At 42.8% G+C, this 20,103-nt stretch overlaps 1 protein-coding gene across 3 annotated transcripts in view; it reads left to right on the forward strand.

The window, feature by feature from the left end:
* TTC8 (tetratricopeptide repeat domain 8) overlaps positions 1-20,103 on the forward strand; it is a 45,462-nt gene that overhangs the window by 15,240 nt on the left and 10,119 nt on the right. For all 3 annotated transcript variants that reach the window (XM_045823551.1, XM_045823552.1, XM_045823553.1), the window contains 8 exons: positions 933-996; positions 1,104-1,263; positions 1,487-1,576; positions 3,619-3,663; positions 10,248-10,333; positions 14,161-14,248; positions 16,566-16,676; positions 19,851-19,990. In XM_045823551.1, coding sequence (XP_045679507.1) covers positions 933-996; positions 1,104-1,263; positions 1,487-1,576; positions 3,619-3,663; positions 10,248-10,333; positions 14,161-14,248; positions 16,566-16,676; positions 19,851-19,990 — 784 coding nt within the window. The remainder of the gene's footprint in view (positions 1-932; positions 997-1,103; positions 1,264-1,486; positions 1,577-3,618; positions 3,664-10,247; positions 10,334-14,160; positions 14,249-16,565; positions 16,677-19,850; positions 19,991-20,103) is intronic.

A 20,103-nucleotide genomic window follows, 5' to 3' on the forward strand; every position in this document is an offset into this window, starting at 1 on the left:
ACATGCTGGGCTGTGACTGCCTGTCAGGGTTGTCACGGAAGCCCAGGCCCCAGCTTTCCGGTGAGCGGGTACCAGTGGCATTGGATGGTTGCCATGACACATGGTAGTCTTGCTGGTAATGTATCAGTTATGACAATCAGTCATCATCTGTATTTTTGGAAGGTAATGGCTATTCTAAAGCTTCATATGGAAATCAAGAAAAACATATGTTTTGTGTTAAAATGTTCCCCCCCCATCATTTTGCCCTTTTTGACTTAAAATACCTAAATTCTAGTTATGATGGTAAATGATCTTTTATGGGGAGAAATTTGTATGAAAAATAAACTATGCCTATAAAACCATCATTTGCCGCTGTGGCGCCTCGGAGCCTGCCAGTCTCGGGTTGGAGTCCCAGCTCTCCTAACGGTCGGCCTATGGATTCCTCTCTAAGTCAGCAATTTTCAGCCTTCTTCATCTCGTGGCACATGTGATCTCATTGCTAAAATTCTGGGGCGCACCAAAAATACATTTTTTGCCAATCTGACACAAAATAGGTATCACACTGGACAGCTATTGTTGTGTTGGCTGTTGTCAATTTTTTATTTTTGAGGATCTAAGGGAGGAAAGGCCAGTGCCCCTGACTAAATAGGTACAGTATTGCGTGTTTTAAAAATTCTCATGGCACAGTGGTTGAAAATCGCTGGCCTAAGCCTTTTGCTAAATGGGCTAATACTTCCTACCTGAAAGACTTAGTGTGAAGATTAAATATGATGACATAAGTAACATGATAGGTGTGCAATGAATATTAGCCTCAAACACATTTCCCTAAAATATATTTCCTGTTGTTAATGTCTTTTTCAGCAGGCCAGCACATTTCTGAAAATTCGTTAGCTGACAGTTGTTAACAATTTAATAAATACTCTGTAAATTGAATTTTCCGTCTCACCTCCTAGGCCCCGGAACATCTTTGAAACTCCCTGGGACTGCTCAGACAGGAGCGCCTAGTCCGGCCGTCAGGTATGTGCTTCTGTTTCACACCCTCCGCCACTAAATAGCGACCGGGTTGCTTGAGAATCTTTCTCTATCCGTCTTCTCTGTGTTTCCACAATTGGCCACCCTCGCAGGCCGCTCACTCAAGCTGGAAGACCCATCACAGGTTTCCTGAGACCCAGCACGCAAGGCGGGAGGCCGGGCACTATGGAGCAGGCCATCAGGACGCCCAGAGCCGCCTACACTGCCCGCCCGGTGACCAGCTCGTCCGGGAGATTCGTGCGGCTGGGAACGGTAACTTCCGCCAGCCCTGCCGTAGCCCCGTAGCCCCCGTAGCCCCATCACCGCGTGCGTTAGGTTCCGTTCTTGCTCACTGTTGTTGTAATGCAGGAGCAGATGGAAGATTTTCAAAGGTGATCCTTTCTCCTTATGTGGCCTTTACAATTCTTATGCACACGTTTTAATTTGGTTTCAAGAGAAAGTTTTCTATTTCTTATATCATCACTTTTCTCCATAGGCGTCCATGCTTACAAGTCCTGATGGACCTTTCATAAATTTATCTAGACTGAATTTAACAAAATATGCCCAGAAACCTAAATTGGCAAAGGTATGTACTTAAAGTTATTTCATGTTATGAAGTAATGTTAGAAGTGTTATTGTAATAACGTTGTAGGAAATGGGTAAGGATTTGTGAAGGAAAGGCCATGTTTTGATTGCAATGGATATGTTTGATTACTGTAACATGTAAAATCCCTCTAGGCTGGAGTTAAGGAAAGTCAATCAGAAATACAGTATATCCAGTGTACCATTATTATAGGGAATTCTCTTTTTTCTTATAAAGAACAGTGATTTACAGCAGGGAAAGCAGAAAGCAGCATCACCTTCAGAGAGTAAAGCTTAGGTGGTCATCTGTGTATGTGTGTATTTTTTTTCTTTTTCTGCTTGGTCTTTTCTCAGAAAAATAATTTTCTACCTTTGAGGATTTTAGGGATGTCAAAAAGAAGGTAAAAAGCACGTGCTCCTTTTAATAAGTAATTAATCAGGCATCTCAAGAAGGATTACTCAAACCAGACAGTGACAAGCCAACTACCTTAGTAATTCGAACTACTCAAAGATTAAATGCTCCTTTAAATTAAAGAGTATGTGTGTGTGTGTGTGAGAGAGAGAGAGAGAGAGAGGGAGGGAGAGAGATATCAGTGACCTTTCCAGTATAAAAAAACTTGGCGGTGAGTGTGGAATAATTCAGATCTCGGGGCTCTTATCTTCTGGGAACTGGTTTAAGCCTGGCTCAGCATTTTAACTGTCATCTCTGTGAGTCTGTGCACGAGAGCCCTGAACTCATTTCTAATGTCAGTTCTAATGGCATTTAACATATTTACAAAATAACAAACACTCTAGGAAAAACCACCATGAACACAAACCATGCAGACTTCCAGTTCAAATCAGGAAGAGAAATGCTGGTAGGTAGGAAGGGAATCGGATATAGTAATGCTGATGGTGTTTTCTTGATTTCTGACTCGAGAGCAGTCCAGTCCACTTCGGCCAGCAGAATCGTAGAGCTTTTCTCATTTCTCTTTCCTCTGTGAGAGTGGAGCGTTAAAAGCAACCCGTGTGGAATACCTGGTCCCTGACCTTTCTGGGCCGTTCACTTGAGGTGGCTGGATGGCTGGTTGGTGCAGGTGCTGTTCTCTAAGCAAGGGGCGCAGTCAATGGAGGCGTTTTCCCAGTTAAATTACGGTGCTTCCAGGACAGACCTCCGTGACTAGATTTAGACTGAACGGGGTTGTACACCTTTTCAGGGTGTGGTGGAAGTGACGCCAGGTCTTTCTGTCTTTGGCCCCCAACCGGCCTGGACTCCGCGGGACTCGCTTCTAGGGCTGGCTCATTGCGTAGGGCTCTGCGGAGGCTCGCTGGCACTGTCGGAGGGGCCGTCACAGCTTTTTCATGGCCGTCGTAGCTCCAGCTGCACTCTCTCTTCTTTCTAAGTTGTTCTCAAGTCCTCTCTGTTAATGATAACCTTGACATCTTCAGGGGCGCTAGCCTCTTTACATGTGTAAATAACGTGATTATGGGCAAACAGTACTACCAACCCATAATCCAGTCAATGCTGATTTATCCAGATGAGTTGGGTGAAGGATTAAAATATTGGTTCTCAGCCCTTGTTGCTCATTAGAATCATCCAAATAATAAGCAAAAGGCACCGCACTTTATACTTAAACTCGACTTTGTTTCAGAAGGAATGGCTAGGTTTTGCTATGTAGAAAGTGTGTCATTTTAATATCACAGTCACTGTATAATGTATGTAAAGTATGTAAAAAATTGGTTGAATCTATTTTATGGCAATCCTAAAGTCAGTTTTTCCTTTGTCTCTTTGTATTAAGATAGTTTGTATAATATGAAAAAAAGTTACTTGTTTTCCAGTTTGTATTCTGTAAAAACAGGAATGAGCTGTAAATACCATATTTTAAAATGGATGATTATGACAAATGACAGAGAGACCCATTATTTATAAATCCCCTGCATGTTAGAATACCTTCTTATTTAGGTTCAATCTAGCTGTTGTCACAACTGCCTTTGAGTTTTGATATAATAATGACGTGTTTTTGTTAAAATAAAATCTAATGTATTTTTGTTGTTTTTCCTTTGTAGGCTTTGTTTGAGTATATCTTTCATCATGAAAATGATGTTAAGACTGTAAGTTTTGAATTTGTGCTATTTTCTTTTATTTAAAATTTTCTGACTTCGGGGATTTAGATTCTGAAATGTTCTGTTTCTTTCCTTTCTTACCTTATGAACAGATGGAATTATTAAAGATTGGAGAATTACTAATACTTTCAAATCCATGGTCAATTTCAGTAAAATTTGTGTAAACATAGAAGTGGTAAGAACTGTGCTTAACCTACAGAGTGCATAGATCTTCATTAAAGGACAAATACAGATCATTGAGAATACTACATAATATGCTTGTGTTAAAGTTTATTTCCTATAGTCAGCATTGTTGATATGTTTTTTTTTAATTCGAATCGTGTATTAAAATAGGTTTACCGATACATCTATTTCTGGCTTCTTAATAGTGCAACCCCTCTTTCCTATTAACATTTTATGATAGGAAATTTCAAACATGTGTGCAACCAAAAGAAAAAAATAAAAATCAAACAACCCTCCAAAGAAAGAAAGAAAATTTCATATAAAATTAGAGAGAATAGTAAAATGAGCCTGTATCACCCATCACCTAGCTTTAACAATGACCACTCATCTTGGTAGCCTCTTCCTAGAGAGTCTGAAGGTTATATGCATATGACTTCTCCATTTGTTTCATTTTTGCATGTTAATATGCAAATGAACAGTAAGCTCACAAATTTTGTTAAATTGAATGTAGTTGATTCTGCAGTGTCTAATGATAGTATTTTCCTATTAGTTCAGGAAAGCAGCCCTGGCTGGTGTAGCTCGGTGGATTGAGCGTGGGCTGCGATCCAAAGCGTTGCCAGTTTGATTCCCAGTCAGGGCACATGCCTGGGTTGCGGGCCAGGTCCCCAGTAGGGGGCGTGTGAGAGGCAACCACACATTGGTGTTCTCTCCCTCCCTTTCTCCTTCCCTTCCTCTCTCTCTCTAAAAAAAAAAAGGAAAAGAAGAAAGAAAGCAGCTTTATATTCATATAGTAAGTATTCAGGAACATAAAATTATTTTCCTCAATTTTGTTTTCTGCTGGCTTCACTCTATAATCTCAGGGCCTAGAACAGCTCCTGGCACGCTGTCGGGCTCAAAAAATATTGAATGAAAGAATACATGTCAACCACTGTGCTCTGTACAAGGAAAACTAAAAAAAATGGTATTTTTCTGCATCTGCAAACCATGCAATCTAGCAGAGGGAATGGCATTTGACATAATGAAAAAAAGAGGTAATTGCCAAACTGTGAAACTGTTACCAAGTGGCAAAGGGAGAATCTCAGAAGGGGTAATTTTAGTAATGATCCTTACAATAAATGGGATATTTTGGAAAGGAAGGAAAGTAAATGTAAAGAAAGGGTAGAACCATGGTCAGGATGTGGAGTGAGAAAGACATGGGCCATATCCCCAAAAATGGAAGTGCCCAAGAGACGTGTTAATGAAATAAGTCTCAGCACATGATAGCAGATTTGATGTGGAAGGCAAAGGGAAGACACAGGTCAGATCTGCCGCCTAAAGAAGCCGTAAGAAGAATGGTTTTCCTGACAGAAATAGGATAATTGAAGAAGGAAGTCAGTTAGTAAAGAGGCCGAGTAATTCCCTTGAAGGCATTTTGCGTGTGACATTGTGAAAGGCCCTCCAAGGGGAGATGCCACAGCGTGTGTGCAAAGATGTGGCATGAAAGTGCAGGGGAGAGCCCGGCCCCGGTGGATGGAGTACGGGAGTTCTGTGTGGGGGTATGCTAGTGGCTGTGGTCGGGAGGGACGAGAGGCAACTAGATTTGGGGCAGCTGAAAACCCAGGCACAATTCTGGAAATAAAAGTCAGTGCATGCCATTGTCACTTGGTGTAAAGTGAAGTCTGGTCCGAGGCTTTCAGTGTGATAGATAAAGTCACATCGTCACACTGACATGAAAAAGAAAACACCAAACACCATTTCTTTTCATAAATGAGTAAATGTGTCTATAACTACTAGAGTACCATAAAGCTGTATCTCGACTTTCTGAAGATTGCTGCATTTATTGAAGGGGCATTTGTTCTTTCGGCCAGTGTATTTTGAGCCACTACCGTGTGCCAGGCACTGCTCTAGGCCTGAGATTACAGAATGAAGCCAGCAGACAAAAATCCCTGCTCTTTGGGGGATTATAGTTCTGATTTGGCAAGGAATGGAGACAATTAGACAATTTAAAAATATATAAAATGTCATAGGACCATAAACAATTGGAAAAGAAAAAAGCAGGAAAGCAGGTAAGAGTAGATAAGGACATGGAGGGAGGGAGATGCTATTTTGGATGGCGTGGGAGGTAGTCAGCCAAGTCCACGTGGAGAAGACACTGAAACAAAGGCTGGAGCGAAGGGGGATGAGCCCTATAGTTTCATGTAGGAAGGTCATACAGGTTGGCGAGAACCTTAACGGCAAAGGTCCTGCATGGAAGCATCACTGGGCTGTTTACGGAATGGTGATGAGGCCAGTGTGGCCGGAGTGAGGTCTGTGAGCAGGGAGGTGGTAGGCAATGCGTTTAGAGAGCACACAGGTCAAATGCTGTTTGTAGGTCAGCCACGGTGATGATGTCTTTATTAATATATTCATGTTGAGGGTGTCGTTCTCCACCTCCGCATTTACATAATGTTGAGGAACATGAACTAGGTGGAAAACAAGGATGTATCCTCTGCCATAACTGAGTTTATAGTCTAATAGCAGACTTTAACCTTCACGTATTATGTAAGTATTATAGAATGCTTCTATAATACTCAGTTCTTTATTTGCACTGATTTTTAAAAATTTGATCTTAGTGGAGCAATGACATTTAAATTTTTCATTTAAGCAGAAAACCTTTTTTAAAAAAATGAGATCTTACCCAGACCCTAATACGTAAGCAGACAGAAGTGGAGCTGCTTGAACTGAAGCAGAAGTAGCAGGCTAATAACGCACCCAGCGGGCCTCCTCCTTGACCCTGCTCCCACCACCTGCCCCACCCTTTCCTCTTCCCTTGAGCTCCTGCCCCTCAAATCCTAGACTATTGGCTGGTTCCTAAATCAGGCTGTTTCTGAATTACCTGGGGAATTTTATTTTATTTTATTTTTATTTAAAAATATTTTTTCAATTTATTTTTAAAGAGGGGAAAGGGAGAGAGAGAGAGGGAGAGAAACATCCAATGTGTAGTTGCCTTTTGCAAAGCCCCCTACTGGGGACCTGGCCTGCAACCCAGGCTTGTATCCTAGACTGAGAATTGAACCTGCGACCCTTTGGTTCACCAGCTGGCGCTTAATCCACTGAGCCACACCAGCTAGGACTGCCTGGGGAATTTGAAAAGAATGGATTTCTGGATCTATGCTAGACTTCTTTAATCAGAATCCCAGTCTGGTAAATGTGTTGGTAATAAAATCTCCACAGGCAGTACAAGTTTTCAACCATGATTGGGGACTGCTGCTTAAAATATAGTATGAAAACCAACGATTCAGACGGGGCCTTCTCACATCAGAATGTAGACTTGAATGCCAGGGCTCTGCATAACAAACTAACAAACAGGAGGGGTGTGTCTCCTGGTTCAATGAAAGGAATCAATGAAATAAGAGAAAAGGCACAACAAAAATGACTCTCAAGTTTATCTTAGTAAAAGGTGGGGATACAAAATGCCGTTGAGAACTGGAGTCTCCATTTATAAATGTTCGAGTTTTATTCTTGGGAACAGAGAAAGAGACAATGCACTGGAAACAAGCAACGTTGAGCACAATTTTTGACTCTTTTTGAAATAGAATCTGATGCTTTATTAAAAAACACTGTTTAGAAAATTAGTTTAAGGACTTCTTTTAGAGATTTGGTCAATGAAGAAATAAAAAAGTGTAAACTAGCCAACAACAGAGTATTTCACAACTTTGGCTGGATTCACAAGGCACTCACAAAAGAAAATGACCTGCTGATCCAGCGGAATCTCTGGACAGTGAATGGGAATAAAACCGCAAGTGAAATGACAGCAGACAGGTGAAATACATGCATCAGGCGTGATTTAAAAACACTGGTGTTTGTTAGCTATAAAAGAGCCTGTGTCCATTTGTTAGTACTCTCTCACTAACAACAAAAATGTAAATTAAAGAAATTTTGGACTTGTGATTTTACATTTATGAAATTTAAAAAATTGCTGGGGGAAAATGGGGTATATTGTTATATATTGTAGATGATATCTTAGATGGTATAATAATTTAGAAAACACTATGATAATATATAGCAGGTAGCTATAAAGATAGTCATTTTCTTCTGTAGCTTCACTTCTCAAGAAATTTCATGAAAAAGTAAAGCACCGTCTTCGCAAAGATGTTCATTATAGTGTTAATTGTTGTAGCAAAAAATCTGAGAAACAACCTAAAAGTTCAATGACAGAAGATGAGTTTAGGAAGTTATAATAAATTGAGCAGTGAATTTTATGCAGCCATTAAAAGTCATAATCATAAAAGCTAGGCAGAAACAAGAAAAGTGTTTATTTTATAATGCTAAGCCAAGTATACCATTTAGTATTTCAAATAGAATTGTACCTAAAAGATGTATGTTTATGACTGAGACTATGAGGTGTTACCTAAAAATGAAAACGATAGTATTGGAGATTAAGACATATTAATTCTACAGACATTTGTGGAATGCGTGCATTGTGCCAGCAGCTCGGATTACAGCTGTGAGCAAAAAAGTTCCAGCTGATGGCACTGATGGAGATTAAGTCTAATTTTACTTCAACCCCCACCCACGATTTTCAGTAATAACGTCATAGCAAGTTTTCATTTATAAATTTAGCTACAAGGGAGGGCCAGTGAGAAAATAAAATGCTTATAATCATATCCTGCTTGTTCTTTTTTCTGCGTACCTCCAATACATGTACACCGTCTTACAGAACTTACAGTTAAGCAATTTGTTTTGCTTTTATTTAGTAAATAGCGCAAACCGTTGGTTCCTCTCTTTTCCTTCTCATTCGCGGGTCTGTTTATTGGTTTGCTGTCTGGTGGGGTTATTCTTTGAACAAGTGCTTGTTGAGTGCTTGGAGTGCTGTGTCCAGGAGGCACCGAGTGGGACCGAGTCCCATGCTCGTTTCCCATTGGCCAGGGCTTGACAGTCGTGACTCTCAGGTGGATCGGATTGTCCCATTAAACTGTCACTTCAGATTTCCCCACAAATGTTATTTTGTGAGTGGAACAAGCATTTAGATAATGAACAGAAAGCATGCATTTTTTATACGTTTTATATGTTTTGAAAACTGAGCTAAAAAATAAAAATAAGAATTGTGGTTTTTAACATGCTGAAGAAATCAGAGGTGCTTTCATACTGGTTGCCCTGGGCGGCCACCAAATTTCTGAGCATATGATAGTTGTGTGTGTCTTGTTTTCAAATTTTCACAGCCTTTAAGTAGAGATGTTGGTTTCTCTAGTCTGTTAGAACCCCAGCACGGCGACCCCATTTTTTAAATCGTTTGCATATTTGGAAGTCTCCCATAGAGCAAGAGAAGATGGGGAACACAAAGAAACATTACTAGTTTTGCAGGAGGAGATCCAAGGAATGTTTCTGGCATTTATTTCAATTTTAAAAGTTAATATTAAGAAATGCACAATAATATGGGATACATTCTGAGATAATCAGAACTGAACATCTAAGAGTTACTTTAACTAAATTGTTGGTTGTCATGATTGCACTAACACTGTCTAAAGTTTTTCAACCTTGAGAGAAAAAATAGTATTATTTTAAAATCGGAATTCTCTTTTACCTAATAACTTGAATTTTTATTCACCAAATCTTTACGTGAGCTTTCATTCACTGAATCTTTACATCAGATTCCTATGAGCTTCCAATTTGTATCAAGGTTGCTTTGTTTTTCTCTTGTCCAAATGGCTTCCACTTCCTCCGTATGCAATTCTAATTCCTGTGTAGTCATTTCTTGTTGGACCTTGAATAAACACGAGAACGAATAAACTAGAAGGCATGAGAGAGATGGGATAAACACACGTGAAATATGAAAGCAATCAAGGGGATTTTTTTCAGTCTGCAGCCAAGGAAAGTCTGGCCCTTAGAGTTACTGGAATGCCAGGTGACGTCAGCATAACGGAATGAAGGTTTTTGAGGACGGCAGTTACCCGAGTACCCAGCTCCTTCGTGATCCTGTTCCCCAAACCTCTGTCTACCTGCTTCCGTGGTCTTTTTCTGTTTCTCCACATCTCCGGTTACAGCGGGGCCTGTGACTAGGCCAGGCTAACACCCCAAAGGCCGGACTGCCGCTGAGTCTGGAGGCGTTCTGAATCATCCGACAGCCGATCACTGGTGGGGAGAGGGAAAAAACTTACAGGTTTTCAAATGTCAGTTCTGTGCGTGGTGTATTGAAATTGCATTCGAGTATGTTGTACCTCGGCTCGCCTGTAATCAGGGTTTACGTCTCCTCTGCTGCCAGCCCTCCAGTCTGGAACGGATTATGCGGGGAGAATCGGCGGGGCCATCTGGAAACATGGGCGGCTCGAGCTGCTCTCTGATTTCCAAAGCATGTTTTGATTGATGCTAATTATATGGTTTATTGCATTATTTGCTGTTTCTGTTTATTGTTCGAGTAGGAAATCCTAACCTAAGACGACTTGTTTTCCAAGGCTCTGGATCTGGCTGCCCTTTCCACGGAGCACTCGCAGTACAAGGACTGGTGGTGGAAAGTGCAGATCGGCAAATGCTACTACAGGTAAAACCTGGGTTGTCTGTGAAGGGCTTCGGAGTGGCAATGTATTGGAGAGTTTCAAACCTGGTCATTTTTGAGGGGGTGAAGGGTAGATTTTTCTCAATGAAGAAATGAAAAACTCTTTGGCTCCCTTGAGAAAGCATTTCCTGAGCCATCCCACGATGGCACAAAGAACCGACACCTTTAGAATAATAGCAATGCAGAGCTGGGAAGGGGGAACTTGGAGGCCATCAGCCCAACCTCCCTTTACCGACGAGGAGGCTGAGGCCGGAGAACGGCTGTGCTCTGCGTCAGGAACCTGTTGGTAACAGGCCTGCGACTGCGGTCCCGTCCCGATTCCCGCTGCACAGGCAGCTCGGCTCTCGTGTTTGCCCTGTTGCCTCACATCTGTAGAGTGCTTTATGGTTATCTCACCGAATCTCACAGCACCGTGGAGGGAGCTGCTACCATTAACCCTTGTCCAGAAGAGGGAAACTGAGCCTCAGAAAGGTGAAGGGGTTTGCTCAAATCCACGTGGCTGATAAGCCTGTGGCAGAACAAGAATGCGAGCTCAGCGTTTTGCTGCTTGTTCTCTTACTATTTGCACAATTCCATAGTGTCTGTCTAGGGTCTGACTATTCTTTCATTTTTACAATTTAAGCACATTTTAAGCTGATTAATTGAGAGATCAGAAGGGTTCTAACTGAGTTCATAAACATTATACAGCAACTAGTAAATAAGATCTGAAACTTGTCTGATATTGAAATGCACTGGGAGCATTTGAAAAGTAGAGACAAATGGAAAAATTATATTTTATAAAGATGAATGTCTTCTATTATTCAAAAACAAGGTAGACCAGTTACTGTGAGTACCCTTCAATATTTATAAACTCCAGTTTTCAGGCAAATACTCTGAGGAAAAGGAAATAAATGAAACCAAAGGAATGCTCTTCCTTTTACTGTTGAAATTAAGAACTACTTTTTAATTAGATATATTCACATTGAACTCTATTTTTTCTTTACTGTTAGATTGAGGAAGTGTTTTCTACTAAAAGGTAATTTTAGACCATTATAACATTAAACTCTTATGAATATAATTTTCAAAAAGAAGCTTGAAATTGTGAGCTTTCAAGCAAAACCTTCAGAAATCTTTAATAATTAAGGACAAGCACAACTCAGGTTCCTTCTGCCATCCACACAGGATGACGTTTAATGAGCATATTTTGTCATATTACCATTCTCCTCTGTTTCTTAATAGCTTCTCCTCTTTATTATGGATGCATTATTCACTTTTATTCCTCCACTCACACACTCAGTAAAGTGTTTCCTGAGCAGCCACAGAGTGCAGGGATGGGTCGCCAGGCGACGGAGCCCCAAGTCGACTGCATCTCCCTGCTTCCGCGGGCCCCTCCTCTGCACCAGCAGTTGCTCCCTCACCGCCCAGTTCCAACCCTTGCCCTCATCCTGGCACTTAGTGTCATCTGTTTGACTGTTACATTAGCTTCTTGTTTGAATTTTCTAATACTATTTTATTTATTTATTTTTGCCCCAATCAGTCCTTCCTATATGCACGGTGCAAGGACTGTTGTGAACAAACAGCTCTTGTCAGATTCTTTGGTAAATTTCCGTCACCTTTGGGATGAGGTCTGGACTTCAGGAGTGACGGCCACAATCTCGTCTCAGTCTGCGTGTTCGCCCGTGTCTCCCACTCCCCCCTTCCGTGCTGTGTCCTCCTCTTCAGCGGGGCCGGGACAGCTCGGCATCCCCCCCCCGCACCAGGCCCTGTGCCTTCCTGCCTGTGCGCTTATTCCGTAGGCTTCTGTCTGAGATGTCCCCTCCCCCTGGCCTCCCCCGTCCGTCAAAATACTGTCTGTCACTTCCTCCTGGAAGCTGTATTGGTTCACCCCTCCTCCGTGCTCTCACAGCACTTTTTTTTCTCACGGTCAAAATACCACATTTATTTGTGAGCCTGCTTTCTTTCCGTCTTTATTGGTGCCTTCAGGACATGGTTGTTATCTTCATTTCTGTATCTCCTCGCCATCAGGAAATGTGTATGCAGTTGGTGCTTCATGGTGTTTAGGGAATTAAATTGCAGAGAAGAAGTTGGCAGTTGGTAGGGATTATCTCTGCACTCTGACTCTGTGTTCCTGGACTTGACGGATGTTTTCATTATACTTTCTTCAAACATGGCCCACTCAATTTCCTTTGCGCGAGAACCCATGTGGTAAATCCCTTTCTGATAGCACTGGAAGAAATTATCTTTTGAGGATGCAGTAATAAAAGACATGTGACCCATCCTCTCTTCTCATTCTTTGGGTTCTGGGCAGCTCAATAGCTCTGATGGCTTTTTAAAAAAAATTTGTTTATCTTTCTATCTCCATTGTTTTTTAAAAAATCAATTTCTGTTTTTATATTCTTGTCCTATGTGTCTTTTTGTTGTAATCCCTTTTAAATCATTTGGGGAAAGAGACAAGTTGTTAGATAAAAATATACATTCGCTTGTGGAATATGAGGTGTCCATGGAAATCAGTGATGAGCTTCAGGCATGTGTTTTAGGCTTGCATGTTTAATTGAAGTTGTTATATAAATATGTTGTTTTCTAGAACTTTTAGAGTTCTTTGATCATGTTTTAGAAATACTCTTTGTAAAAGTTGTGACACCTTTGAAGAGGTGGGGACTTCTGCCATATCACACATCCTCTCATTTTAGGACAGGTTTTGGGGGGTCACTTTTACCCCCTGTAAGCCTATGTCTTTCAACAGCTGTTGGGAGACAGCCACACCAGCGCTTGAGGCTTAGGTTAGGGAAGAAGATCAAAGCTATGTTTTCAAGCCTTTAAATGAAAGTAGCACGTGGAACATACTGTGTATTGTCCTGACTTTATTTCACAAAATAAAAGCAATATTAGCCTGGCTGGTGTGGCTCAGTGGATTGAGCATGGGCTGCGAAGCAAAGGATCACTGGTTCGATTCCCAGTCAGGGCACATGCCTGAGTTGCAGGCCAGATCCCGAATGGGGGGAGCGTGAGAGGCAACTGCACACTGGTGTTTCTCTCCTTCTCTTTCTCCTTCCCTTCTCCTCTCTAAAAAATAAATAAATAAAATCTTTAAAAAGAAAGCAATATTAAAGTGCATAAGTAGCTCTTAGACGCTGGGGATGATTAGTTCTTAGAAAGCCCAACAGACCTGTGAAGGACAGGCCAAAGTGTGCTTTAGTGATTGGTTTAGGGGTAACAAAGTGTTCCCTGGGCAGAAGAGCTGGGCAGGGACACCAGGATGGTTGTAGTTAGGCATGGAACAAGTCTCTCTTTTGTGGATGAGGGCAATCAGTGTCAGACATCATAAAAGGGAAAGAAAATGTTTCTAGAATAATGAAATGGTATAGCTCTATACTCAAGTGGCAATCACTGCTTACACTGAAATTGTGTAAGAATGGCTTTAAAAATGAGATTTTGTCTCAGAGCAAAAGATGTTTTCCAAGAAAAGCCATCCTTTAGCTCTTCCAGGAAAACAGAGACTCTGAGCATTTATTCAGGTCACTTGCCACGTGTCCTGCTGATCATAAACCTGTGCGACCTGGCTCACCAGCAGCTTTTAGTCCTGCGGTGACTAGACTGCCAACAGACTCTTTACGCGGCATTCAAGGGCAAGACAGTGACTATGGGAAATGGGCAACTTTTTGCCAAACTGTATAAACTGCATGTTAATATGCGTGTAGGACTTGACCTCCTTTATTACATGCTTACTCTTATAGATGTAATTTGTCTCTATTCATATCCTCAGGGTAGGAATAAATGCTATATAGTATTTCTTTTTAAGATGAATGCCTGATTTTTTAAATGCCTATTCTTAGGTTAGGAATGTATCGTGAAGCAGAAAAACAGTTTAAATCAGCCCTGAAACAGCAGGAAATGATTGATACATTTCTCTACTTGGCAAAAGTAAGTATTCTTAGTCTAAGTGAAACCTGTCTTCTCAGAACAACTGTTTCCGTGCGTGGGGAGCGTTGCCAGTTTCTTCAGGAATATTTTGGCAAGTTAATGTGTTTAGACTTAACTTATTTTTCGTTTTAGCAAGGGAAAATGTGAGACTATAAGAAGAGTAACTGAGGAGAAACTGATAGCTATGAAAAATAAGAAAACCTCTTTGAAAGATTAAGCGTTGGAGCTGAAGAAAATCCCAGGGGCTTCGTGTTCCCCTGGGTACCGGGCCCCACAGAGACTGCTGGGTGGAGACGGGGCGTTTCCTCCGACACTCTGTCTTCCGCCGCTCATGCAGGTCCTTTATTTCTCTGCTCTGCCATAACAACAAAAACAATATTTCCCCTCTGTGGACCACCTGCTCAGTGTAAAGTATGGTATCAGGTCTGTTCCATGTGCAGTTTAGCCCCCATGGCACAGGTGGCAAACACAAGGCCCACGGGCTGAATCCGGCCCTTCCCCTTGTTTTGTCCTGCCCTTGTTTCTACCTGGCAGTAGCACTGAGCTCTCCCTTAACTGTTAAGGAGCAGTTACATGTATACAGTCCTAAAGTTACATTCGGCCCTTTGAAGGCAACCTCAAGGCTGATGTGTGGCCCCCAGTGAAAATGAGTTTGACATCCCTGCCCTCTAGCAACCCCACAAGGTGGGGTTTGATGTTTCCTTGTACTCTTAGGGAAACGGTAAGGAGGTTAAGTAAGATTTCAGGGTCACTTGGCTCTTAGGAGCCAGCATTCAGTCCCAGGATGTGGTGATTCTAGATCCTACTTCACTGCCCCTTAGGGCCCCCACAGCCACAACCTAGGATTTTCAGCATCAGGACCAAGTTGCTTCTTGACCCCCACCAAGGCTACTTCAAAAGAAATATTTGATGAAGTGGTGGTTATGACATCGTCCGCTGTATCTGTTAAGAATTTTTTCAATTAAAAAGTGTGGGAAAGCAGTTGAAAAGAAGATGAGATATAAAAGGAAGTGCTACTTCTCCCTAAAAGGGTATTAAAAATTAGCATACTGAAAGGAACAAAGTGAAAGCTGTGCTATAAAATTCAGTGTGCTAATCTTAGTGTGTGTACAGTGGTTTTCAAAAGTGTTTGAAATTATCCGGTATCTAAATCTGCTATACATTATATCTTAAACTTAAGTTCTTAAAAAGGTTTCTAAGAATCCCAGTCGCCTCATCCTTTTCTGACAGCTTGAAATTAAAATTCAGGTCACAGTGTTTGATAATCTCTTGCCACGTGGCTTAAAAATGTACTCTTAGTTTTAAGTGTTGCTAAGTACATGGTTTAACCTGTTTTTTTTTCATAAATTAATTTGTTTAAACACATTATGGAGTGTATAGAGGTAAAGTTCACTCATTTTCTTCAATATATGAAGGGGTGATTGTTGCATAATAGAGATCGGCAGATTGTAGGAACAGTGCTCTTTCTTAAAATTTTGGATGGTTAATTTTAAAATAATAATTATTTTATATGACTTAGCATATTAACTTATGTATTGTATTTTAAAAAGCAGCTTAGAAACGTAGAAGGTAAAATTTGAACAGTGTTTGCTCCTACTTATCCCTCTGCACTCCCTGCTGTGGCGGTAACTCGGGAAACAGTTGCTTGGGTGTCTGGGCCTTCACAGCACGGACTCGCTGCCTGGGAAAAAACAGAGGGTCTGCCATCACGAAGAAAAAAAATGTCACAATCTTATGTTTCTCCACATAACATAGTAATTCTCTGTTTGAGAGATTCCTCTTCAGTGTGGGGGTTGTCCGTGCTCACGTGCTGATGGCTCACGGTATGGGTGGACGCCACCAACTGCCCACTCGCTTATGCCCTGACCCTGGCCTCACACGCCCGTTTCCCCTCCCAGTCCGAGGGCCCTTTCCGAAACCACGCCCTCCCGCGCTGCTCCTTCTCAGGCCACACCTCCTTTCTCCTGAGTCTTCTTCTCCAGTCTTCTCCTCGGTTGTTTGTCCCGACCTGCAGACACCCTCATGTCTGTTCCCTCCCAAAAATGTTTTCCCTTGGTCCTTGTCTCGTTAATGCTCAGGCTCTGTGGCAGCAGTGAGCCCACAACAAGGATGTGTTGAAGGAATAAATGAATGAAAGCGTTATTTCCACAACACGTGGAAATGAAACTGTAATGTCATTGTTGGAAATTGATCCTACACAATGTTTTACTGTAATACCTAGGAGATAGTTCATTACTAAGCAATTATAAACTCGTCATAACAAATACTGGATTGTTTTAAGAACCAGTATTTCTACTGAAGTGTGTCTTGGTTTTAGGTTTACATTTCATTGGACCAACCTGTGACTGCTTTAAACCTTTACAAACAAGGATTAGATAAGTTCCCAGGAGAAGTAACCCTCCTTTGCGGAATTGCCAGGATCCATGAGGTGAGGTTCAAGGTATTTAAAAAGCTGATGTGAAACTGAGGTTATGTGCTTCTTAAGTCGGCCCATAGTCTTGCGGGGCCCTAGCGAGGAGAACGACTTATAAAACTGTGGCTGTCGGCCCCTAATTTACCAACGGAGTAAGAGATTTTAGTGTATGCATGCAGTCATACCAACGTTCTATCATGAAGATTGTTTCCCCTTTTGGAACGTAATTATAATAAACATGTAAGTAGAAGTGTTTGATCATTCAGTAAAACTACTACGTCAGTCCCTCTGTATCTTTGAGTGACTCCACATTGAACGTGAACAGAATTTCGACCAAGAAGCTCAGAAAGGAAGGATGATAAAATAGACTGTGAAACCAGCAGCATTCATGCGCAGTGGCAGTCATCCCGGTGCAGTCAGAGCCGTGGGGCCCTCCTGCTCTGCCCTCTGCACACCGCAGTCCCTCTGCCGGCCTTTTCTCGGGCCGGGAGTGCCGGCCGAGAGACCTGGGGAACGCCGACATCTTTAGCATGTGGTTGCCGGTCAGCATTCCTTCCCAGCCTCTGCTGTGGTCACTGTTGCCAGGGCTGGGACCGGCCGGGGCCCCGAGCAGATCCTGGGATCCGCCACCTTCTTCCTTTCCCGGCTCTGTTCTGGCCGGGAGTTGGAGGAACCTACCTTTTTGTAAGCGTCCAGGGGAGGGCTTGGTGAGAAACGTCGAATTTGCCTTGGTGGTGCTCACAGGAGGAGAGAAGCGGAGAGGAAAGCGTCCTGCCTGTGGGGACAATGTCATGCACACGTGGGGTGATCGGGACTAAACACGGACCTGAAACAGTCGGGCTCGGTGTCTCCCCTTGAGGCTACGGGCAGCTGCCCTCAGGGCAGAGCTGACCGCGCAGAGGTGCCCAGCGCTGCCCTTTTCCCTTCGCGAGACTGCGGCTCGAGGGCTCATCAGTGAAGTGTGTTCCGACTGCATGTGCCTCTGGAGACTTTTTGTGTGCACATAATACTTTCCTCTTTTCCTTTATGTTATTTTCTTTTTATGTGTCACTTTCGTGTTGGCCTGGTGTCCTTTAAATCTTTCCTGTTTAAAAACGAACGCGTCACGCTGCCTATTATTGCCCATCGGTTGTTTCGTACAGAAACTCGTTTAAAATGACTCACCCTTGCTAAATCTGTTCAGTTGTGGTTCGAATTTTTCGTGAGGCATTTTGTTTATTCGTTCACAATGCAGGTCTTCATCTGAATTGTTCTTTGTTAAAAAGTGCTCCAAATTGGAAGCACCACTGTAGGAAATATTATGCCTGTGGTCCGTGAACTTGACTGGGCACAAAAATGACTTTGGGGATGTCTGAGAGGTGAAGCCCATTCTCTCCCTACGAAACGGGGGATGCAGGCATCTGTGTAACAAGTGCACCAGATGCTTCTGTGTTTTGAAGAAAATTTTGGTTACTTCTCTTAAGGAGCTAGATCCTGGCAGGACTTCGAGTAAGAACATCAGATATAAAGCATGGGTTTGGATCAACCTGTGAATGTTTTGTTGGGGTTTTATGGGACTAATAAGTAACATTCCAAGTTGAGAAACAGTTGAGAGATCGATACAATATGCAGACAAACAGAGGGTGAACTATTCGCTTTGTTACTGAGAAAGGCAGAACTGGGGCAGGTGGCTTTAGGTCTGGGACCCAGAGGACTTAACAGTGTCCTGCCTCTGAGTTCAATGGACGAAGCTGCCGTGTCTGACCTGACTGTGCACCCAGCACACCCTCCGCACCTGGGAGAGCCTGTGCCACACGGCAGGGTGGAGAACGTGGGTGCTGTGCGGGCCAGCTGGCTGCCAGAGAGACCCAAAGGGGCTGAGACATTCACGCTCTGTGTGCCTCCTGAGAATGAGTGAGGGGGAGTGGGGAGAAAGGCCCCAAATACCGTTCTAATATCAGCGTTTCTCAAAGTGTCGACCAGAGGTTCCTGGGGGTCCCGAGACCCCTTTCAAGGAGTCCACAAGGTCAAAACTCTGTTCATAATACTAACATCGATGAGATTGGTGCTAATATTAATGGATATAATTTTTGATATCAAACAACGAAATGCACTTATCTTTATAATGATCCCTCAATTCTACTACGAACCTAACACTTCTCTAAAAAAAATAAAGTCCTTAAAAAAAAAAAAAACCCAAACTGAAATCCATGGGGGTTGAAACAATTCCATGGGATAAAAAAGCATTGTGTGGTGATTCTTACAATCATTGGAGTCTTGGGTTTATTAAAATGTGTTATGATTAAGATCAAACAAAAGACATGAGTCCTTATGTGGTAAGAACAAGCGAGTGGCTCGCATAGCAGGTGCCCCGTCAGCTGGGAAGCAGCAGAGAGCTGTGTGACGCAAGGGCGTTCAGGACGTTTCCACGAGGGGTGTGGAGCCTGGCCTGGCCTTGAAGGTGGACTTGAGAGCTGTGAATATTATTAACAACATGAAATACACTTATTTGCGATCGTCAGGGAGACTCCTGTTATCCTTGCTACCATTCTTCCCCACTTTGGTGTGTCCTGTGTGTAGCCAGCAAGTTCCTCTCTAAAAACGTAAAGACAATCATGTTACTCTTCTGCTCCTAACTCTGATGGCTTTTCCTCAATTTAGAAGGAAACTTGAGGTTTCTACCATGGCTACCAAAGCTCCTGGCTGCCTCTCTGCTCTCCTTCCGTGCCACTCCCCCTCTGCAGCCTCACCTGCTTTGGTGTGGTTCTTCCACGTGGCAAGCATTCCCGCCTGAGGCTCTTACAGCCGCTGTCCCCTCTGCCCAGGTGTTGCTTTTCCAGTTGTGCACGGGTCTCAGTCCCTCCCCTCTGTCAGGCCCCCTCACCTGGCACCTGCTTGGGAGCCCTGCTGGGGTAGCACCCGCCCTGTCTCCGTATCCGGCTCTGTGTGTCTCTCTCTGCACCCCTCTCTCATCCTTGTCATGTCCCCTGTGTTCCTTGGTGTGTCTTCCCTGCCAGGTGGAGCCTCCTGGAGGATAGGGACTTTATCTTCTTCTGTCCACATTATGTCCCCAGGGCCTGGGACAGAGTCTGGCACATGGTAGGCTCTCAGTGAATATTTATTGAGTGAAAGAGTGTAAATCAGTCGGAATGAAAAGAATACCCTGGCACCATTAATAAAGCATTGCTGTCCTGTCTCGGTGGAAACTAGGAAATGAACGACATCGCCTCTGCCGCCGAGTGCTACAAGGAAGTTCTGAAACAGGACAACACGCACATGGAAGCCATCGCGTGCATCGGGAGCAACCACTTTTACTCCGATCAACCAGAAATTGCGCTCCGCTTTTACAGGTGCGCTCTACCGTTACTTTGTGAAACTGCTTTCCTGTGCGATATTGGTGAAACAGTAATAAAGGTGGAATAAAAATGTAGAGAAATGATATATAAGCCATGTCTGTGTGAGA

The sequence above is a fragment of the Phyllostomus hastatus genome, unplaced genomic scaffold (genome assembly GCF_019186645.2).
Source record: "Phyllostomus hastatus isolate PE091 unplaced genomic scaffold, TTU_PhHast_1.1 phas_scaffold_501, whole genome shotgun sequence".
Classification (NCBI taxonomy): domain Eukaryota; kingdom Metazoa; phylum Chordata; class Mammalia; order Chiroptera; family Phyllostomidae; genus Phyllostomus; species Phyllostomus hastatus.